This window comes from Myotis nattereri, assembly GCF_964212035.1.
Source record: "Myotis nattereri genome assembly, chromosome: 5".
Classification (NCBI taxonomy): domain Eukaryota; kingdom Metazoa; phylum Chordata; class Mammalia; order Chiroptera; family Vespertilionidae; genus Myotis; species Myotis nattereri.
The window spans coordinates 82,272,592-82,297,177 of record NC_138080.1 but is presented as its reverse complement, the minus strand read 5'-3'; the positions used below and the strand labels follow the sequence as shown (position 1 = coordinate 82,297,177).

The 24,586-nt window shown below is 41.6% G+C and overlaps 2 protein-coding genes across 5 annotated transcripts in view; both read right to left on the bottom strand.

Annotated features, from left to right (window-relative positions):
* Positions 1-24,586, bottom strand: part of LOC308518975 (protocadherin alpha-C2) — a gene marked incomplete at its 5' end in the record, with an annotated part of 138,374 nt that overhangs the window by 56,570 nt on the left and 57,218 nt on the right. The window lies entirely within an intron of this gene.
* Positions 10,482-12,950, bottom strand: PCDHAC1 (protocadherin alpha subfamily C, 1; the record flags this gene model as incomplete). The annotated part of the gene is made up of 1 exon (XM_081090851.1): positions 10,482-12,950. The coding sequence occupies one exon, from the start codon at positions 12,948-12,950 to the stop codon at positions 10,482-10,484; it is 2,469 nt and encodes an 822-aa protein (XP_080946977.1).

Here is a 24,586-nt window from a genome sequence, read left to right as displayed (position 1 = left end):
ATTAATTTATTTTTTAAATATCTCTATTGATTTCAGGGAAGGACAGAGAGAAACATCGTGTGAGAGAAACACATCGATTGGTTGTCTCCTGAACAGGCTTTGACCAGAGCCTGAGCCGGGTAGGAACCTGCAACCAAGGTACATATCCTAGACTGGTATCAAACCCAGGACCCTTTGAATTGAACCCAGAACCTTTTGGTCCACAGGCCAATGCTCTATCCACTGAGCAAAACTGGCTAAGGCTGTAGATAACATTCTAAAAAACAAATTCCCTTAGACATTTATGTTGTTTCTAAATTTTTCCTATAATATAATATTATAATGATCATCTTTGTATTTTTAGTATATATACTGTGGCATTGTTTTGTAGGATCCATGCATAGTAGAAATAATGGGTCCAAAAGTATGAATATTTAAATTTTAATAGGTATTATCAAGCTTCCTTCAAAAGGTCTACAATTTCACATTCATTCCAAGTGTTTATTTTATAAAACTTCAACTAAGCTTGAGCATTGTCAGTTTTCATAATTTTTATCAGTCTCTATGGGAAGGGGAAAATATCTTTTTAAAAAAAATATTTTAAGGAAGGGAGAGGGAGAGAGAGATTGAAACATCAGTGATGAGAGAGAATCATTGATCAGCTGCCTCCTACATACCTCTCTAATGGGGATAGAGCCCACAACCCAGGCATGTACCCTGACCAGGATCGAACCATGACCTCCTGGTTCATTGGTCAACATTCAACCACTGAGCCACACTGGCTTGGCAGGAAAAAAATCTTTTTATTTTCTTTTTTTTTTATTAGTAAGCTTGGATGTCTTCATTTGGGCCATTACTAACTTTTCCTATATAAATGCTTATTTCTGTGTGTGATCTATTTTTGTATTTTATTGTACACTTTTCTTATCATAGTTCACCATTCTTAATGCACACATATATTAATGTAAACAATTTATATAGTCACATTTTAAGTCTGGAAATAATTCAAATTAAAATAATATCATTAGTGGAATATATGTAGTCATTAAAGTTGTGCTGATAAAGTTTTTAATAACATAAGACCTTATGTAACAATATTTAGTGAGGAAAGAGCATGAATTTAAAATATACATGCTTCCCTAAATTTCACGATCCTATATAATAAAGCGGTAATATGCAAATTGACTGTCACAGCCTCACACAAGATGGCCGCCACCATGCGGGCACAAGATAACCGCCCCCATGTGTCAAAAGATGACTGCCCCCATGTGGTCACAAGATGGCCACCACAAGATGGCCGGCAGGGGAGGCAGTTGTGGGCGATCAGACCAGCAGGGGAGGGCAGTTGGGGGGGACCAGGCCTGCCAGGGAGGGCAGTTAGGGGTGACCAGGCTGGCAGGGGAGGGCAGTTGGGGGTGATCAGGCCTGCAGGGGAGCAGTTAGGCATTGATCAGGCTGGCAGGTGTGTGGTTAGGGGGTGATCAGGCTGGCAGGCAGAAGTGGTTAGGGGCAATCAGGCAGGCAGTCAGGCGAGTAGTGGGGAGCCAGCAGTCCCGAATTGTGAGAGGGATGTCCAACTGCTGGCAGGAGAGGGCAGTTGTGGGAGACATGGCCTGTGGGATCAGGCCTAAACCGGCAGTTGGACATCTCCTGAGGGGTGCCAGATTGGAGAGGGTGCAGGCTGGGCTGAGGGACACCCCACCCCAGTGCACAAATTTCATTCACTCGGCCTCTAGTATCCAATCTAATAAAATAGAAACATGCAAATTGACTGTACCTTTGCTACATCCACCAGCCAATCAGAGTGACTATATGCAAATTAACCCAACCAAGATGGCGGCTGGCAGCCACGGAGCTGGAGCAAGCAGGAGGCTTGGTTGCCCCAGCGATGGAGGAAGCCAAGCTTCCCGCCAGCCCTGGCCAGCTCTGGCCTCCACTGATGGCAACAGAGTTTCAATTATAGAAGACAAATAAACCCCAGATACCTGCTTTCAGGCAGCCTCCACTGGGAGCTTGGATGGCTGGGGGCCGTGGCCAGCCTGCAAACAGCCATCAGCCCCTCACCCAGGCTGGCCAGGCACCCCAGCGGGACCCCCACCCTGATCCAGGACACCTTTCAGGGCAAACCAGCCGGCCCCAACCCATGCATCAGGCCTCTATCCTATATAATAAAAGGGTAATATGCAAATTGACCCTAACAGTAGAACGACTGGGAATGACTGGTCACTATGACACACACTGACCACCAGGGGGCAGATGCTCAATGCAGGAGCTGCCCCCTGGTTGTCAGTGCATTCCCACAGGGGGAGCTCTGCTCAGTCACAAGCCAGGCTGATGGCTGCCAGTACAGCGGTGGTGGTGGGAGCCTCTCCCACCTCCTCAGCAGTGCTAAGGATGTCTGACTGCAGCTTAGGCCTGCTCCCCACTGGCAAGTGGGCATCTCCCAAGGGCTCCTGGGCTTCCAGAGGGATGTCTGACTGCCAGCTTAGGCCCAATCCCCCGGGAAGCGGGCCTAAGCCAGCAGGTGGTCATCCTCCGAGGGGTCCCAGACTGCAAGAGGGCACAGGCCAGGCTGAAGGACATCCCTCCCTCCCCCCGAGTGCACAAATTTTTGTGCACCAGGCCTCTAGTTCTATAATAAAGGTAAATTAACTACAATGAAACACACTATATCCTATATAATAAAACCCTAATATGCAAATTGACCAAACAGTGGAACAACTGGTGGAACAACTGGTCACTATTATGCACACTCAATGCAGGAGCTGCCTCCTGGTGGTCAGTGCTCTACCACAGGGGGAGTGCTGCTCAGCCAGAAGCCAGGCTCAAAAGCTGGCGCACACAGCAGCAGCGGTGGCAGGAGCCTCTCCCACCTCTGCTACAGGCAGGCAGTAAGGAGCAAGGGGCCCTGGACTGTGAGAGCCCCGGACTGCGAGAGGGCACAGGCTGGGCTGAGGGATCCCCTCCCCATCCCCAGTGCACATATTTTGTGCACTGGGCCTCTAGTTTACATATAATTACAACTAATTTTAAAAATATGCATAGAACATGTTTTTTTAAAAGAAGCCATAGAAACATATTTGTAACTGTACTTGGATATTGGGATTACACATAATTTCTTTTCCCAAGATGTCTGCAGTGGTCATGTGGTACTCTTTAATGGGAAATGTATCTTTAGATATTTTTTCATCCTTACTGGCTCCCTATCTCTTCATGATAAAATTTAAAATCCTAAGCATTGCGATGAAGAATCTTCTTAATCTGATTTTTATGTAGCTTTCTAGCTTCAGCTTCTTCCCTCCTTACATGTTTACAGCATGCTCTGGTCAAATTAAACCATTTTCAACTTCTCTTATGCCTTCTCAATCCTCTAGGCCAGTGGTCGGCAAACTCATTAGTCAACAGAGCCAAATATCAACAGTACAATGATTGAAATTTCTTTTGAGAGCCAAATTTTTTTTTTTTGAGAGCCAAATTTTTTTAACTTAAACTATATAGGTAGGTACATTGTTATTAACTTATTTAGGGTACTCCTAAGGCTTAGGAAGAGCCACACTCAAGGGGCCAAGAGCCACATGTGGCTCGTGAGCCGCAGTTTGCCAACCACGGCTCTAGGCCTTTATGGTTTTTGCTCAGAGTTGAGAAATGCCCATTCTCAACTCTACCTCCATGCTCCCCAAATCATCCATTAACATTCTGATAAAAAGATATGTTACATGGGAAGATTTCCTTACCTGCCCCCACCCTTCATCAAACACCATGCCAAATCAGTTGCTTCCCTTCTGTGCTTCCTGGAGAGTATGTATTTGTCTCAATTATAGCTCAAACCTGGTTATATCATAATTGATGGTTGACTTCTTTATTGTTGGAAATCTTGTTATGGATTATAAATTATTTGTCTCCACATTTGTGTGTCCTACGCTAAAAAAGTACGTTAAATAGAATGACTAGAATAGAGAAATATAGAAATTGTTTTATGTCAAGTAAAGCTACAAGTACCAACTTTAATAAAATTTCATTATCTCTGAATGTTTTACATGGAAGTGTATGCTCTCTTGGTTCAGTGACTAAGTATTTCATAGTAAACATAATCTCTGAATCATTGTTTTCTAAAATTAATAATGTGATTTAAATCTCCCCATCAGGGTTTGGGATAAAATTAAGATACTGTTGTTTTCAAAGGAAAAGTAATTCAAATATTTTAAAGCATACATAGAAGCATTTTTATGTTACTTAGGTGTAATCTGCTGCTGATAAAACTGTATGATAGGGAATTTCAGGTAATGGCAGCCTAAATTATTCAGAGCAGCCATCCTACTGAAAGCAACTAAATATTCTGGATAAAATATTAAAACAATTATCTTAAAAGCACTGAAAATCTGACAAGATAATGGGGAACTGTGAGGACAAATTCTGGTGGGAATTTAAACACAGGGAGGTGAGCAGAATATTAAACTTTCTTTTTGTTCCAAAACTATTTACTGACACTAAGTTGGACATAAACTCAGAACTTGAAGGGGGGGAGGCGATAGAAATTAAGGACCAAGACGTACATGAGATAAGGAGTCTTACAGCATCTATATTAATCAAGGACTACACTCTCCAAGTGATGGCATACCAAAACTAAATCTACCTACCCCCTAGCCCCAAGAACGGCTGGGGAGCTTGACTGAGCACCAACCCAGACATAAGGAAAACAGGAAAGCAAAAAAATCCTATAAACTGTACATCCTGCAGATTTTCAGCTGGGTATACATGGTAGTCTATGTAGACAAGGACCCTCAAGTCTTGAACTTGGTTTAAAGTGGTTTACAACTGGTAGTATTCAGATGTAAATAAAAATCTGTCTTGAAGGAAGGCGATTTCATTCAAGATCTCAGGATATTCTGACAAATATTATTTTCAGGTTAGTGATCATTACAAGTCAAAATAAAATCTGGCACACATGGAAACAGGGAGCTGTGATCAAAAACCAGCTGAAGCGGCACACAGCAGAAACATGCTTGCAGACTTTGGACTCTAGGATTATCAGATGGAGATTTAATACATTTAAAGAATTAAAAAGCAAGCCTGAAAATATTTAAAGGGAGCAAGAAATGATTTAAAAAATTCATAGCAGATGTGAACAACAATTATTAGAATTTTTAAAATAAAAAATACAATAACTAAAATAAAAAACTCAGGGGATACTCTTGATAGCATATTGGACACAAGAAAAACAAGAGGTGACAATCGCTAACATCAGAATTGGAAAGGAAAATATCACCATAGATCCGCAGACGTTTAAAAGATTACAAGAGGACGTTATAAACAACTTTATGCCAAAATATTTGAAATTTTAGATAAAATTAATGTACTTCTGGAGAAACAAAATTTAAAAAAAACGAATAAAAATATGAATAAATTTATCATTAATAAAGAAATGTGATATTATTATTTAAAACTTTCCGAAGCCGAAACTGGTTTGGCTCGGTGGATGGAGCGTCGGCCTGTGGACTGAAAGGTCCTAGGTTCGATTCCGGTCAAGGGCATGTACCTGGGTTGCGGGCACATCCCCAGTAGGAGATGTGCAGGAGGCAGCTGATCGATGTTTCTCTCTCATCGATGTTTCTAACTCTCTATCTCTCTCCCTTCCTCTCTGTAAAAAATCAATAAAATATATTTTTAAAAAAAGTTTAATAAAAAAAAAAAAACTTTCCCAAAAAGAAAACTTAAACGAACACAGAGCATCACTGGTGAATACGACTAAATACTGAAGAAAGAAACCTCACCAATCTGAGCAAATAGGTCCTCTGGAGAAGAGAAAAAAGAGAGAAAAACTTCTGACTTGTTTAATAGGGCCAGCATAACCCTGATACCAAACGCTCATAGAAAAGGAAAATGACCAGCCAATCTCAAGTGATAATATAGATGCAAAAGCCCACTAACAACATATCTTAATTGGTTGGTTTTATTTTGTATGCACATTGTTTTGGTTTAAATAAAACAGCTGTAATCTTTGCTCAAAGATACTAATGAATAAGCATAATGCACCTGAATGCAGAGTGCATTTTTGAGGGTACATCATTAGAGCTATGCTATGAAAATAGTATAAATGTAGGTGGGTCTGGGAATAGGCAAGAATTTGAGGCGAGATACAAAGGTGTTTCTCTTTCTCTGCAGCTCAGAAGGCTTTGTGACTACATGTTCATTCCTAGATTCCAAGGCAAGTTCCAGATGAATGTATAATGACCTTCTGTGTTTATAATGCTTGAGGAGGAAATTATTATCCTAATTCTTTTTCATAAATGCAGTATAAAAGAGACATGTAATTTATTAATACCCCGAACCATTCTCATCTCATAAATTAAAATTAGGAACAAAATGTATCATTTACTTTAGGTTTTTTAGAATAATCCTTACCCACAAGTCTTACTTCCCATAATACTTTAGTTGAAATCCTAGACTGTATCCATATTCACTTGACGTTCTGCCAAATGTTATTTCTGATATTCACGTCATATGCAATTGAGCAACGTAAAAGCCTTTTAGCAATTTAGTCCACCTTTATCCCAACACAACTAAGTGTTTTTAGTCTTTGAAATATTACTGTTTCCCACTACTGCAAATACTGAAGACAACAAAAATCAATAGGTCATTAATATTATCAGACATATTATTAAAACTTTCTCACTCACACTTTTCCCAGGCATTACTTTTTCCTTCTGTCCACTCAGTTATATAATGCTCTTTTCCTTCCTTTTTAATAATTTGAGGTTTCTCAATTATACAAAAAATACTATTATACTGTCTACATGGTATTTTTAAAAATCTGAATATATTTCATATGCCATGCAAGCTTCCTTACTTACAGGACATTAAAGTTTTTCAAAGTGTGGTTATCAGCTTCAGAGTTAAAATAAATATAAGGAAACATCTAATTAGCCTATGGAAAAGTCTACTTATGGAATATTGTTAACAAATAAAAACACCTACAATACCAAAAACATTCTACCACTCTGTTAATAAATGACACTGCAAAGAGGAAATATCTTATATGCTATATATCCTGCAAAAGAAACACTATAATTCTAGAAGAACAATACACTAACATAACACTGGTATGTTCAAGATATCATTTTCACCCTAGCCAGTTTGGCTCAGTAGATAGAGCGTCAGCCTGCGGACCGAAGGGTCCCAGGTTTGATTCCGGTCAAGGGCACATGCCTGGGTTGTGGGCTCGGTCCAATGTGCAGGAGGCAGCCAATCAATTATTCCCTCTCATCATTGATGTTTCTATCTCTCTCTTCCTCTCCCTTCCTCTCTGAAATCTTTAAAAATATACTAAAAAAAGGTTATCATTTTAATGTGGAATATTTAATAAACTCAGTTTGTACACCACTGTGTGTTTTGTTACAAAATATTATCTAAAAATTTTCCAATGCCATTAATTTTAAATTCTAAGTAGAAATTTCTATCTCAGAGGCACCATCTTAGAGAACAATCTAAAAAAATTAAATTGCCCATCAAGAATCTTAACAGAAAAAATTGACATGAGACACATGTTGTCTGCTTGTTGCACAGTGGGCCAATTTTCTTTATAGTTGTCAAATATTATCAATAGAAAAGACATAAATATAAATGTTTTCATAAATTTCTTTTTTTTTTTTAGGGCAGGCCAGAATTCATTTTTTTAAAATATATTTTATTGATTTTTTACAGAGAGGAAGGGAGAGGGCTAGAGATCCAGAAACATCGATGAGAGAGAAGTATTGATCAGCTGCCTCCTGCACACTCCCTTCTGGGGATGTGCCCACAACCAAGGTACATGCCCTTGACCAGAATCAAACCTGGGACTCTTGAGTCTGCAGGCTGATGCTCTATCCACTGAACCAAACCCAAGTTTCTTAAACTGATAGATTTAAGTATTTTAAACTAAAATAAGATAGAGCCCTAACCAGTTTGGCTCAGTTGAAAGAGCATCAGCCTGTGAACTGAAGGGTCCCAGGTTTGATTCCAGACAAGGGCATGTACCTTGGTTGTGGGCACATCCCCAGTAGGGGGTGTGCAGGAGGCAGCTGATCAATGGTTCTAACTCTCTATCCCTCTCCCTTCCTTTCTGTAAAAAAATCAATAAAATATATCTTTTAAAAAATTAAAAATAAAAAAAATAAGATAGAAAAGCTTAGAATTTGAACAGACTATAAACACATGAATCAATATGATTCTGTATGACTCAGGCACACATTAAAATTATTACTCCAGCTTTATAAAAGTTACTTTACCCATGTTTTATTGCATCACACTTTCTTTATATATCAGGAAATATCCAACCCACAAAAGTATTGGCAGACAATGAACTGCTTAATAAGTGCAATATCAACAATGATGTAAAAGACTGTTCATCTGGATGAATGGGGTGACACAATATTCCCGCATGCATGAACAGTACATTTCTGTTACCTTAGCACTCATGTTAGTAAAAATTTGGTCTTGGGGACAGCTATATTTTTCATTCTGACTAGCTGTTTTTCCTTCTAACTTCCAGATCCATTGGTTTTCTTATCACTTATATTACCTTTCGAATCTAGTTAAAATGTGTTTCTCAAACCATTCCTGACCCCCAAACTTCATAGACATTACGTGTATCCAAATCCCTATTTGTTACAGAAGCAATGAAATAAAAGAAATAAATGATGAGAGCTTATGCACTAAGTGCTTTAATACTTGAAATATTAACATTTTATGCATCAATTTTTCCCTTTAAGTTAATTGCATTTAATTTAAATTCACTGCAAATTTCACATGTAATGATGTGCATTCTTACTAATCACTTTGTTATCCACAGAATACAGCATTGAGGTTTTTCATGTTATCTTTAGGATCATAAAATGCCTTTATGTTGTTTCATTATTATATAAAAATGATCTTTAAACAGTTAGGTATATATACACAGGTAAAGTAAGTTAAAGTTTTTCCCTCTATGCTGAACAGTGTTAACATCCAATTCATACATGCACAAATTTTTTATTCATTCAGCAAGTACTTACTAATCATATAATATGTGCTGGATTTTATTATATCTTGTGAGAATATTAAATATGCAAAATTATAATGGTATAAATCTATTTTTGCAGTTAACATCATTATTTGAAGTAAAATAACATAACCCACTTTTCCCCTTATTACCTAGAATAGTAAAACAAGGATCTTCCATTCTCCCTAATTTCTGCACACCTCCTTCCCTTCTATTCATGATTTCTGTGAGAAGTTAGAAAGAATATTGTAAAACTGCTAGCCCAATTGCTACCATTCCATTCAAAAAGTTTTGTAATGCCAAGAGGCACTAAGGATAAATGGAAGTATTTAAATAATTTAACATTCAAATATGGTGTTTATTTATTTCTAAGTATATTGGCTTATAAAATAATAAGAATAGTAAATCCAAGTTGAATGGACTTTGAATGGTAAGTGCACCTTTGAAAACACCGGTTTTTGACATAACAATTACTCATCTTTCTTGTGAAATCCTGTATAATAAAAGGCTAATATGCAAATTGTCCCAGGAGTTTGACCAGGGGGCAGGGCTGCCCATCAACTGCCCACAGCCCCTCCCCCTGGCCAGCCTGGTCGGACCCCACCCGTACACGAATTTGTGCACCAGGCCTCTAGCATATCAATAAAACACACAAAAAAGTTGTCAAGTCCTATGCACAATGCCATCACCTTTCTATCAATACAAATAGCTGTTCTGAGACATTCTTATAATTGTGTGGAGCTATTAGCTATGTTGTGGAGTATTGTTCTCAAAAAAAGACTGCTTTGCCAAAAAGGCACTCATGTAAAGGATGGCCTATGCTGCGTTTTACTAGATGGTATCTCATTTAAGAATCAATTCAAATGCCATCTCTATCACAAAGCCTTCTCTGATTCCCTCCTCCATGCCCACATGTTCTCTCGTGTTCTCTCTCTCCCTTCTTTGAACATCCATTGCAATTATTTTTACACCTTTTTTAGGTTATCATCATTTTTACTCATCTATTGTAAAGTTTAAGTAAATGTCTCATCTTCCATGATATTAAGCTTGTACTATGCAAAAACTCACATACTTTTCATTCCCACTTTAGGTCTTACACATCTTTTACTCAGAGTAATTTTTGAATGAAGGGATATTTGCTTTAAGTAATTTCTTGAAGAAATTCCTAAAAGGAATGATTTAAAAACATGTCAGGTCATTTATTACCTATACTAGGCATTTTGGTGCTTTTTATTTTTAATTTTATATCTTCATGCTATATTACTTTTATTGTTCTTCAGTGGGTTTAATTTCTTACCCTTGTTTCTCAAAAATAAACTATAATCTCCTTGAGGTCAAGAACAGTCTTTTAATACTTTTATGCTCCCAGAATTCTTAGCACAAGGAGTACTAAGCAGGAGTGTTCAACTCAATGCATTAAATGTTGCCAAAGGATCATCTAATAAACATTTAAAAACATCTGCCAGTCATCTCCTGGCTAAGAAAATCAAGTCCCACAAAATTTACTTACCATGGCATTGACATTTACGTGCTCTTTCCTATTCCGAATCTGAATACAGGCTATTGGCAAATTCAGTCCTACCCCGGTGGCCAGATTTCTCAGGTCAGCAGCACTGTACTCCCCACGCCACAGCAAACTGTTATTATCAGAACCAAGTCCCAGGGAGGCCCAATAGAGATAGGTCTGAGAAAGTCTCTCGACTGTAGTGACATCTATTGTGGCTGATGCCATGCAAGGATTCGAACTCACCGCCCTTCCATTCCTCAGCTCCTCTGGAGAGCAACAGCAGCTCTGAGAGCAATAACCTGGGCTCTGGCTCAATTTGATACACACAAAGAAAAGTAAGCACCCCAGAAATAAAAAGGAAACACAGGCCAGAGCAATTACTAAATATAGGTTCCGGGCAGAAAGGTGCCCTCCTGTTTCCCAGGCATCTTCAAAGTCTGGAAGGACCTGAGGAACAGAGTTGCTCAACAGCACACCCAGCGTGACAGAGGAGGAGAGTGGTGGGTCTCCGTGGTCCCGAACCACTACTACCACCCTCTGTCTCAGTGCATCAGTGGGAAGAAGTAAGCGGGCAGTACGGAGCTCTCCCATGTTGGCTGAAATTCTGAAAAGGCTGGAGTCAGAAGCCTGGGAGATGTGGTAGGAAAGCCAGGCATTGGAGCCACTGTCTGCATCCTCTGCGACTACTTTTGTGACCAAGTGCCCAGTTCTGGCAGAGCGGGGCACGATTTCCACTGGGACGGTGCCATTTCTGGTCACAGGAAACAAGATGACGGGAGCATTGTCGTTCCTATCTACCACAAACAAGTTCACAGCCACGGTTGCACTTCGGGGAGGAATGCCCCCATCCCGGGCTCCCACTTGAAAGTGAACCTCCTTGAGTTGCTCAAAGTCAAAGGACGTTTTGGCAGTGATCGCCCCGCTGGATGATTCTACTGCCACCCAGCCAGCGGCTGCCTGCCCTTCAGCGCTAATACCCAACAGCTCATAGAAGACAAGGCCGTTGCTCCCTAAGTCTGGGTCCTGGGCAAACACGCGGCCTAGAGAGGCTCCCGGGCCATTGTTTTCAGCCACAAAAAGTTCCTGTTGGGGTTGAGAAAAGCTTGGTGCATTGTCATTCACATCAGCAACTGACACAGTCAGTGTCCTGCGGCTGCTAAGTGGTGGCGAGCCGCCGTCTGAGGCGGTGATCAGGACCTGGTATTCGCTGACCTGCTCCCGGTCCAGGGGCCCATCGGTGAGCAAACTGTAGTAATTGTCAAAAGAAGCCTTCAGCTTAAAAGGGCCTCCATCGGATATGCTACAAATGACCTTACCATTGGCACCAAGCTCCTCATCCCTTACACTGAGGAGAGCAATCACCGTGCCGGGGGCGGTGCCCTCGGAAACGGGGCTGGAGAGAGTCAGCAGGTTCACCTCCGGGGCGTGGTCGTTCACGTCAGTCACTTCCACCAGCAGTTTGGCGGTGCTGGCTAGACCGAAGGCGCCCTCATCCCTCGCCTCGATGTATGCCTCCAGCAGCGTTTCAGGAGGACCTAGCGAAGCTGCTACCCGCACCTCCCCATTTCTAGGGTGAACGTGAAAGTGATGTCGCAGCTTTGCCTGCGTGCTGCTGCTTAAGGAGTACCGGACTTCCCCATTGGAGCCTTCGTCCGGGTCCGAGGCCTGAACTCGGACTAACACGGTACCGTTGGGTACGGTCTCTGGCACCTTGGTGCGATATACCGTGCGCTCAAATACAGGTGCATTGTCGTTCGTGTCCACCACAATGATAGTGACCTGCGCGTCCCCGGAGCGTGCGGGCCGCCCGTGGTCGCGAGCGGTGAGCACCAGCCTGTGGGTGGCGCGTTCCTCGCGATCCAGAGCTTTCTCCAGAACCAACTCTGGGAATTCGCTGCCGTCGGCCCGCGACCCCATGTCCAGGCGGAAGTGCTGGCTGGGGCTCAGGCTGTAGCTGAGCACCGCGTTGCTTCCCTCATCGGCATCTTGGGCGCTGGGGAGGGTAAAACGGGCCCCCGGCGCCAGGAACTCGGGGATGTGCAGCTGCACGTCGTGGGCGGGGAAGAGAGGCGAGTTGTCGTTGATGTCCAGGACGTGGATGCGCATGTTGTGCAGCTCCAGCGGGTCCTCCAGCACCAGCTCATAGGTCAAGACGCAGGGAGCTTTGGCCCCGCAAAGCCGTTCGCGGTCCGCCGGCTCTCGGACCAGCAAGCTACCGCTGGCCAGATCCACCCCGAAGTAGGGCCCGTCGTGGCTGGAAAGGAAGCGAAAGTTCCGCCAGGACAGAACCGCCGCTGACAGCCTCAGGTCCGCGGTGACATTGCCTACGGCCACGCCCCGCGGAGTCTCCTCCAGCACTGAGTATTCGAGTTGTCCCGCGGCAGCGCCACAGGAGACCCACACACACAGAGCCGCCACCCTCCAGCCCACCACCCTCCCTGTCGGCATCCTCGCTCCACCGGCGATGGCCCGGGACCATGCTCCGCACTCCCGGAGAGCACGGGCCGTGGGAAAGAGCAAGGGCCGCCGGCCGCCGCGCGGCTTGGAGGTGCAGAGACCGCCGACGTTCCGCCTTCTGGATGCCGGGGTTGCCCGGGACTGGCCGGCGGGGAGCAAGCCTGGCTAGAGCCGAGGCTTGGCAGCCGTCTGGGGAAGCGCAGCGGGCCGTGTGCGGAGGAGCGCAGCGCCGCCTAGGGGCGCAGAGACGAGGTAACCGGCGGAGGTGGGGAAGCGCCGTCCCAGTAACCTGCCCGCTGGGATCGCGCCCGGAACCAGGCAGCGGGCGCCGGGCAGGCAAGGAAGACGCTCTGAGAACCTAACACAGCATCGCTTCATCGGTGTTTCCTGGGACACAGCCCCGAGGCCGCCCCGGCCTTCGCCTCCACAAACTCCGCCCGAAGACAGCTTGTAGCTAGGACTGAGCTCGGCTGGGCTTCCCTCGCCGACTGTCAGAGAGCGGAGCGTTCAGTCGGGGAACCGCGGACCCCCTAATGCGCGCATGAGCGAGGAACTCCGAGAGGAACTTCCCCGCGGAGATGGTGAGAGGCGGAACCTTGACCGCGAACGAACACCCCTTCGAGACTTACGGAAACAGCAGCCCCGATCCTAGTGCTGTGGTGCAATCGTGCTGGATTCCCAGCCTCTCCGCTGCGGGTTAGTCTCTCCGGCACCTCCGCATAATCCCAGGAGCCCCCAAGATTTAAAGAGAGGCATCCAGCCAGGGGAACAGTGACCTCCCTAAAGCTTCCTCCAGACTCGCGCTTTGTGATGCACCCAAGTGGGAGAGTTCACGCTTACGGTTTCTACGTTCAGCTTTTTTGCGGGTCAGCAGTTTCTCTTTCCCCAGGAGACCCTACTGGGAGTGTTTGCTAGCGCCCGGGGGGGAGAGGAGGTCAGGAACCAGTCAATATCCAGCATCAGAAATTCAGAAAGATGCACAACTCATTCCCAAACAGGACATGAGAAGTGAGTGGGGAGAGGAAGTACTGAGATACTACCCAGAGTGTGACCAGGAAAGTACTCCATGAATATTTTGAAAACAGCAATGAGGCAGGGTAAGAACAGGCTAGATACCTATACTTTCTCCATCTTCTTTTTTTTCTTTTCATTTATTTTTTTATTTTAGAGAGAGAGGGAAAGAGGAAGGAAGAGGGAAAGAAACATTGATTTGTTGTTCCACTTATTCATGCATTCATTGGTTGATTCTAGGATCAAACCCGCAACCTTGGCTTATCAGGAAGCCACTCCAAACCAGCTGAGCTACCCAGCAAGGGCCTTCATCTTTGTTTTTAAGCCAGTCTTCTGCACAGAAATCCTAGTGTTCCGTTCTATTAAAAACGACTGTGAGCTACAAGTAATAACTCCAAATTCTGCCTAGCTCCCTACGACCAGTGGCTTTCCCTGAGATGGAGGCGAGATGAAAAAAGAGACTGACTTAAGTTACTATTAAACACTAAATTCCTCAATTAAATCCTTCTTTTAATACAACTGCAGTATTCAAAGTCCTAAGAACCAAAATTTGAAAGACAAAAGCTGACTACAAGTCAAGAATTGAAGCTTTCAGGGCATTCTATTTTCTGATCAGAAAACTGCCTGAATATTGTTAATTATTGAAACTGAATGCAGGATACATGGGGGTTAGTTGCATCATTCTCTCCACTCTAGTGTATGTTTGAATATTTCTAAAATAACTTTTTAATTGATGATTAAAATGGCGGGGGTGGGGGAGACCAATCACCTCCCTGGAACATCACAAACTCATCTCTTATCACTTCCAAGGAAGAAGAGCAGGCTGCAATACCAGGTAATATAAGCAGTAAATGCCCCTGTCTAATTTTTCTTTCTAAATTAAGGAACCAAAAACTCATCAAGTCTTGGATAAAATTAAAGCAGGAAGCATGTGAGCCCGTTGAAGGGTTAGGTAGAGTCATAGGTATAGCCATCTTTAGGGATCTTCATTAGGATGCAAAATAACTGATACAAATTAAATTTATTCTTCACTAAATCTCAGGACCAAAACTAATTGCCTGCTTCAATTTGTAGACAATTAGTGCCAGAGGTTATGATTTGCATTACCTTATTTTAACTTAATGTTGCTAACCAAGCTAACCTGTTTTGGGGTGAATGGTTATAATTTTCACTTTTCCCTTAGCATTAGGTGAAATACACCTGGAGAAGATGTACTCAACTTCTGGAAGGCCCCAACTTTTAGCATTTAAGCTCCCAGTTATACTGGGTTTAGGGACTCTGAGCTGTATCTAGGGTAGTATTATGGGGGGGGGCGGGGGGGATTAGGAAGAGGGGAGAAGGAAAAACTCATCTTGACAAATACTCTTCCCCCTTCACACACTTCTCAGACTTTGGGCTTCCCTTTTTCTCACTTCTCTAAACTGGCACTGGTGTCTAATTTCAAAGATTTAATTTGTGCCAAAAATAAGAGGATAGCACTCACCTAGTGGAATTTGTTCCACCATCTGCCTCCATATGTTTAGGCATAACTGTGATTTGTGGGAAAGCAATATTTACTCAAATACAATGGAATTTGTGGGAAAGAAATATTTAGGAGATATTTGGAAATCCCATAGATGAGAAAGTCTCAAAAATTTTTCCTTTTGTATAAGATGACTAGGTAAACACTAAAATCATGAATTAACAAAATATTTCTTTAGCAGAACCTTTCCTTTCTGACATATCATTTTCCCATTTTATGACATTATCCATAGTTTCTCATAATTGAGGCATTTTTAATTTTTTAATTAGGTACAAGTACAACTTTAAGTGGACTTGATGCAAAAACACAGTCCTGATTTCTGCTTGGGCTCTATTGCCAAGATTATTATAATAAAGCTCTCCCACCAAACTTGGCCTTAAACTGTAAGTTCAAAAGATTTCTAGGCATATGCATAAACTCCTGTTAGACATCTTGAGGTCAAACAAACAAAAACAGTAAATCTATACTCACTGAAGAGTTTGTCAGCAAAAGAATATTATACTTTAAGTAAAATTTCTTAGTGCTTAAGATGACTCCCTGGGAGTATATTGTGTACTTATGAAAACTAAAGGATACGACATCACAAATTTTAATCTAATAAAATAGCTTAATGAAGTTTCCAAAACAAATCCAACAGAGTGGGAATTCTTTGTATCACTGTGTCATTCTTTTTTTTACTTGAACCCTTTACCAATGACACAGTACTACATAATTTCTTTCTCAGATTTCTAGTGCTAAGGAACTAGTTTCTCTCCATGACAGAGCCCCATATACTAGTAAAAAGTCTTGGATCTTTCTTCATGAATCTTCACTCTAATTAATTCTATGCTGTATTTATTTGGTCTAATCACATAATATATTTTACCTACATCCAAATTTCATATTCCTTTCTATAATCATGTGCCAATTTTTTTAAATTACCTTTTTCTAAAAATATTTTTCCATTTCATCTTTAAAGTGTAACCCTCAGAACTTAAAGTCATACTCCAGGTTGGTCAAATCAGATCCAAGAAAAGGCGATCTGGTTCATTGATTTTAAATAGCACATATCAAGTAATGGAGTCTAAAGTTGCACCTGGGCCCTGGCCAGTGTGGCTCAGTTGGTTGGGCATTGTCCTGTGCATCAAAAGGTTGATGATTCTATTCCCAATTAGGGCACATGCCCAGGGTTTCAAGCTTGATTGTGGTAAGGGGTGTAGAGGGGGGCAGCTAATCAATGTTTCTCTCCCTCTCCCTCCACTCTCTCTAAAAATCAATTAAAAAGTCAATCATTTGCTGAAACCGGTTTGGCTCAGTGGATAGAGCGTTGGCCTGCGGACTGAAGGGTCCCAGGTTCGATTCCGGTCAAGGGCATGTACCTGGGTTGCAGGCACATCCCCAGTGGGAGATGTGCAGGAGGCAGCTGATCGATGTTTCTCTCTCATCGATGTTTCTAACTCTCTATCCCTCTCCCTTCCTCTCTGTAAAAAATCAATAAAATATATTTTAAAAAAAAGTCAATCATTTTTAAAATTTTATTGATTTTTAGAGAGAGAATGGAAGAGTGAGAGAAAGACATCTATGTGCAAGAGAAACATTGTCGATTGCCTCTTGCAGGCACTCTGACTGGGGGTCAAACCTGAAACCTGGGCATGTGCCCTGACCTGGAATGGAATCTGCCACCTTTTGGTGGATGGGAAGATGCTCTCACCAACTGAGCCAGCCAGGGCTGCATCTGGTTCTTAAACAGTTACATCACATACTTTTTTTTTAAATATATTTTATTGATTTTTTACAGAGAGGAAGGGAGAGAGATAGAGAGCCAGAAACATCGATGAGAGAGAAACATTGATCAGCTGCCTCCTGCACATCTCCCACTGGGGATATGCCCGCAACCCTGGTACATGCCCCTGACCGGAATCAAACCTGGGACCTCTCAGTCCACAGGCCGACGCTCTATCCACTGAGCCAAACCGGCCTCGGCCACATACTTTTTTGTGATGGATTGAAAACTAAAATAAACACCCATTTTTTTCTAGATACTACTAAACCACACATCGAAAAGTCCTAGACTTTTATACTTACACTAGGGGCCCAGTGCACGAAATTCGTGCACTGGGTGTGGGGGCGGGGGGAGTGTCCCTCAGCCCAGCCTGCCCCCTCTCACATACTGGGAGCCCTCAGGCGTTGACCCCCATCACCCTCCGATCGCCTGATCGGCCCCTTGCCCAGGCCTGACGCCTCCGCCAGAGGTGTCAGGCTTGGACAGGGGACCCCCATCTCCCCCCCATCACTGGCTTTGGCCCCCGCCCAGGCCTGAGGCCTCTGGCCCAGGAATCATGCCTGGGCAGGGGACCCCCATCTCCCTCTGATCGCTTGCTCCACCCCCCGCCAAAGCCTGACGCCTCTGACCCAGGCTTCAGGCCTGGGCAAGGGGACCATCATATCCCCCCAATCCCCGGCTCCGCCCCCCACCCAGGCCTGATGCCTCAGCCAGAGGACTTGACCCTCATCACCCTCCGATCACCAATCACCGGATCTGCCCCTTGACCAGGCCTGAGGCCTCCAGCAGAGGTGTCAGGCCTGGGCAGGGGACCCCCAGCTCCCCGCGGTTGCAGGCTCCGCCCCTGCCCAGGCCTGACACCTCTGGCCTAGGCGCCAGGCCCAGGCAGCGGGGACCTGCAGTGGCAGCGAGGGGGCGCCACGATTGTGGGCTTCGCTTTAGGCCCAGGCAAGGGACCCCTAGCTCCTGGGACTGCCAGCTTCGACCGTGCCCAGCTCCCATCACTGGCTCCACCCCTACTTCCTGCTATCACTGGCCAGGGCGGCAAAGGCGCCTGATTCTCCGATCATGCCTGGGGGGGAGGGCAAAGGCGGCCCCAGGCTCCCCCCTGGGTTTCAGATCACTGTCAGTGGCAGGGGGCTTCTTCCTGCTTTCCCTTTCACCTCCCTGCATTGTGCCTACATATGCAAATTAGCCGCCATCTTAGTTGGCAGTTAATTTGCATATAGCCCTGATTAGCCAATGAAAAAGGTATCACGTACGCCAATTACCATTTTTCTCTTTTATTAGTGTAGATTTTTTTTACTTAAATTTGTTTAATGCCTGGTCTAATCACATAATATATTTTACCTACATCCAAATTTCATATTCCTACATATTTGGTAAGCAGTCACACTAGATGTTCTTCTGAGCTACAGATGAAATTTTTCATCAAGTGTGGCTGAAAAGAAAGGCCTGCAATTACCACCAACCAACCTACCTGACATCAGTTTATTAGATGGTGTCTAACCTGAAATAAAAATTTGACAAAGATACTAACAGTCTTCAAAAATGAATCTATGCAAATCTCATATAATAGTTTCCAAAAATGCTAAACAAAGTATTGCCAGGTCACAATTATGATAGATGCTTAAAAGAAATTTGATAAATGAACAACATAAACTGATGAACAAAAACAGATCCAGAGACAGAGAAGCATCAATCAGACCGTCAAACCTCAGAGGGAAGGGGAGGGTGGGGTCAAGGGGGAGAGATCAACCAAAGGACTTGTATGCATGCATATAAGCCTAACCAATGGACACATACACAGACACCAGGGGGTGAGGGCATGAGTGGGGAGAGGGCAATGGGGAGATAAGGACACATATGTAATACCTTAATCTATAAAGGAAATTTTTTAAAAAAGAAATTTGATAAGAATTTAGCAAACATCACAAAACAATGGTCATCTTCATTTTAAGCAGTAAAACACCAGAATTATTCCCATCAAAAGTCATGAACATAATGCAGGACACTTCAGGTCACACTTATTATTCAATACTGACTTGGATACCCTAGTCAAAACAAGATAAGGAAATGTGTGTGTATTTTAGAAAAGAGAATAAAATATATTGTTAGATGATAAATTTATAGGTAATATAATTTCCTACTCATAAAATCACAGAGAATTACAAAAAATAATTAAAATTAAAAAGAGTTCAATGAGATGGTTACCTTAAAAATAAAAAACCTAGCTTTCATACATACCTGCAATAACTAGACAAAAAGTGGGATTTCTACCAATCATGGATAAATGAAAATGGAGATTTTAATGTCTCTCCTTCTCCATGAAACCAACCAAAAATAATAAAAAGTACAGCCAAGCCCTAACTGGTTTGGCTCAGTGGATAGAGTGTCAGCCTTTGGACTGAAGGGTCCTGTGTTCAATTCTGGTCTAGGGCACATGCCTGGGTTGTGGGCTCAATCCCCAGTAGGGGGTGTGCAGGAGGCCAATCAATTATTCTCTCTCATCATTGATGTTTCTATTTCTCTCTCCCTCTCCCTTCCTCTCTGAAATCAATAAAAACATATTTTTTAAACTTTGCAGCTGTGCCCTAGCCAGTTTGGCTCAGTGCATAGAGCATCAGCCTGTGGATTGAAGGATCCCATGTTTGAGTCCAGTCAAGGGCACATGCCTGGGTTGTGGACTCAGTCCCCATGGTGGGGCATGCAGAAGGCAGCTGATTAATGATTCTCTCTCATCATTGATGTTCCTATCTCTTTCTCCCTCTCCCTTCCTCTCTGAATTCAATGAAAAATATGTATTCTTAAAAAATTACAGCCTAAGTGCCCATCAGTAGATGAATGGATTAGAAAACTGTGGTATATCTACACGATAGAATACTATGCTGCTCTAAAAAGGAAGGAACTCTTACCATTTGCAACAGCATGGATGGAACTGGAGAGCATTATGCTAAGTGAAATAAGCCAGTCAATGAAGGAAAAATACCACATGATCTCACTCATTCATGGATAATAAAGGCCATTATAAACTTATGAACAATAATAGATACAGAGGCAGAGCTGCCTCAACCTGATTGTCAAACTGCAGCGGGAAGGCCAGGGAGGGTTGCGGGGCAGGAGGGAGGGGGTAAGAGATCAACCGAAGGACTTGTATGCATGCATATAAGCATAACCAATGGACATAAGACACTGGGGGATAGGGGTGGCCAGGGGATTGTCAAGGGCGGGGGGGAAAAAGGACACATATGTAATACCCTTTGTAATACTTTAAGCAATAAAACAATTAAAAAATTTTAATTAAAAACAGTAAAAAAATAAATTAATTAAATAAAACTTTGCAGATGTACTCTAATCTTGCTTTTTAAAAAAGAATACTTTAGAAGGAATCAATAGCAGGTTAGATAAAGCAGAGGATCAAGTCAGCAATTTGGAAGACAGTGTAGCAAAAAACACCCAATCAGAACAGCAAAAAGAAAAAAGAATTTTTAAAAATGAGGATAGCTTAAGGGACCTCTGGGATATTGTCAAGCATAAAAACATCCACATCCTGAAGGAGAAGAGAGACACCAAGGGATTGAGAACCTGTTTGAAGAAATAATGACTGAAAACTTTCCTAACCTGGTGAAGAAAAAAGACACACAAGTCCAGGAAGCACAGAGTCCTAAACAAGATGAACCCAAAAAGGCCCACACCAAGACACATCATAATTAAAATGGCAACTGTTAATGACAAAGATAGAATCTTAAAAGCATCATGAAAAAGACAGTTAATTACAAGGGAGCTCCTATAAGATTGTCAGCTGATTTCTTAACAGAAACATTTCAAGTCAGAAGAAATATTCAAAGTGATAAAAAGCAAAAACCTACAATCAACACTACTCTACCCAGCAAGACTATTACTTATTATTTAAAAATTGAATGTGAAATAAAGCTCTTCCCAGACAAGAAAACGCTAACAGAGTTCATTACCACCAGCCCAGCATTACAAAAAATGTTAAAGGGTCTTTCTTATGAAAAAGAAAGAAAGAAAAGAGAGGAACATAGTTATAAAGAATAAAGTGACATGGACAACAAGGGGATGGGAGCATGAGTGTGTGTGTGGGGGGGAGGTTGGGGACTAATGGGGGGGATGAGGACACATTTGTAATACCTTAACTAATAATGAAAAAAAAAGAATGAAGTGGTACAAATACACTGTATCTACAATTATTTAATTTAGCCTTTCCTTTGAGTATTATATTACAAGAATTTTAATGTCATTGACATGCCTGTCAATCTTTTCCTTTGTGATTTCATCTGCTACTTCAAACCTTAGAGAATTGTAATCTCTGTGGATTTTTCTTAGTTTCAATCAAGTACAATGTCTCTTCCACACCTCCTTTTCTCATCCTTTCCTTGAACTTTGCTTTAAATATTGTTTGTTTTAGATATACCTCAAGGCAGATTTACTTTTAAGCCTCAATCTCTTGTTTATATCACACATATAAAGGATTCAGACAAGGGGTAATCATATTTTAATTTATGAGGATTTATGAGTAAAGGTTATAGAAATTGTGCTTGTTCAACTTTGACACTGAATCAGCTTATTGGTGTGGGTGAGGAGATTGGCAAACTTTAAAAGACTTAAAGAAGATGAAAGGATAGATACTATTCATCAACTGTTCTTCATTTCTGTTAAGAGTTAAAGGAAATGTATATACTAGGGTAAGAACAACTTAGGTTTGAAAATATAGAATTGTTACACAGTTATCAGAATTAACATATTGAGTTCTATTATGAAGAGAGACTGAAAGAAGAATTAAGTTGATCTTGCCTAGATTGTAAAATTACAGACTCTGTAATGATTTTAAATATTTATATAGCATTTTGTAGTTTACAAAACAATTCCCCATAATTATTTCATCTGATTCTCACAGCAGCCATGTGAAGTAGGCATATATCCACTTAAGGATGAGGAAACTGACTTACTGAATTTCAAAGTTACAAAGTTGTACAACTTGCTCTCTTTTAAAAATGTTTTTTATGGGACATAAGGAAGGCCAAGAGACATATGAAAACATGCTCAAAGTCACTAATCATCTGAGAGATGCAAATCAAAATGACAAGGAGGTACCATCTCACACCGGTCAGAATGGCTATCATCAATGAGTCAGCAGATGACAAGTGCTGGAGAGGATTTGGAGAAAAAGGAACCCTCCTTCACTGCTGGTGGGAATGCAGACTGTGGAGAACAGTATGCAGTTTCCTCAAAAAACTAAAAATGGAACTTCCATTTGACCCAGTGATCCCACTTCTAGGAATATATCCCAAGAAACCAGAAACACCAATCAGAAAGGATATATGCACCCCTATGTTCATAGCAGCACAATTTACAATACCTAAGATTTGGAATCAGCCTTAGTGCCCATCAGCAGATGAGTATATTAAAAAACTTTGGCACATCTATGCAATGGAATACTATGCTGTAATAAAAAGGAAGGAACTCCTACCATTCGAAACAGCATGGATGGAGCTGGAGAGCATTATGCTAAGTGAAATAAGTCAGTCAGACAAAGATAAATATCACATGATCTCACTCATTTGTGGACTATAATGAACAATATAAACCAATGAACAAAAACAGATCTAGAGGCATAGAAGCATTTTTCAGATGCTCAAACCTCAGAGGGGAGGTAGGGGAGGGTGGGGGTAAGGGGGAGAGATCAACCAAAGGACTTATATGCATGTATATATGCCTAACCAATGGACACAGACACCAGGGGAGTGAGGGCATGAGTGTGGGGGGGTGGGGGCAATGGGAGGATAAGGACACATATGTAATACCTTAATCAATAAAGAATAAGAATAAGAATAATAAAAGAATAAAGTGGTAATAAATACATACCTATCAATAATTACTCAAATGTAAATGGGTTATATTCTCCAATCAAATGGCATGGATAGGCTGAATGAATAAGAAAAGAAGACCTATATATATGCTGTCTATAGGAGACCTATCTCAGAATGAAAGACTGAAAGTAAGTGGGTAGAAAAAGATATTTCATGCAAACGGAAATGGAAAAAAAAGCTGGGGTAGCAATACCTATATCAGAGAAAATAGACTTTAAAACAAAGACTACAAGAGAGAAAGAATGACATTACATAATAAAAGGACCAATCCAACAAGAGGATAAATAACCCTTGTAAATATTTATGTACCCAACATAGAAGCACCTAAATATATAAGGCATATCTTGGACATAAAAGAGAGAGTAACAGTAATACAGTCATAGAAGTATATTGTAACACCCCACTGACATCAATGAATAAATCTTTCAGGCAGAAAATCAACAAGAAAAAAGCAGTCTTAAAGGACACACTAGACCATATAAATTCAATTGATCTTTTCAGAGTATTTCACCCCAAAACTACAGAATATACATTATTTCCAGGTGCACCTAGAACATTTTCTAGAATAGACCTCATGTTAGGACACAAAACAAGTCTCAATAAATTTAAGAAGATTAAAATCATGTAAAGCATTTTCTCCTACCACAATGATATAGAACTAGAAGTCAATTACAAGAAAAAAAACCTGAAAAACACACAAACACACAGAGGCTAAATAACATGTTACTAAACAATAAATGGGTTAACATTCATTTCTTTTTTAAAAGAAATAAAAAGATACCTGAGGCAAATAGAAATGAAAAAGCAACAACCCAAAATCTGTGAACCCCAGCAACAGCAGTCCTACGAGGGAAATTCATAGCATGACAGGCCAACCTCAAGAAATAAGAAAATTTACACCTAAGGGAATGATATAACTTTACACCTAAAAGAACTAGAAAGAACGATAAACAAAGCCCAAAGGAAATATAAGAAAATAGTAAAGATAAGAATGGAAATAAATTAAATAGAATCTTAAAAAATTACAAAAGAGCAATGAAAACAAGAGCTGGTTCTTTGAAAAGATAAACTAGATTGATAAACATTTAACCAGACTCGTCAAGAAGAAAAAAAGAGAGGTCCCAAATAAATAAAATGATTTATGAAAGAGAAGAAGTAAAACGAACACCACATAAATACAAAGGATTATAAGAAAATATTACAAATAACTATATGCCAACAAATTGGACAATAGGGAAGAAATGGATAAACTCCTAGAAACATACAATTTTCCAAAACTGAATCCAGAGTAAACAGAAAATCTAAACAGACCAATTACAACTAACAAAATCGAAGCTGTACTTAAAAAAAACTCCCAACAAACAAAAGTCTTATGGTACATATATATAAAGAAATACTACCCAGTCATCAGAAAAGACATTTACAACAACATGGATGGATC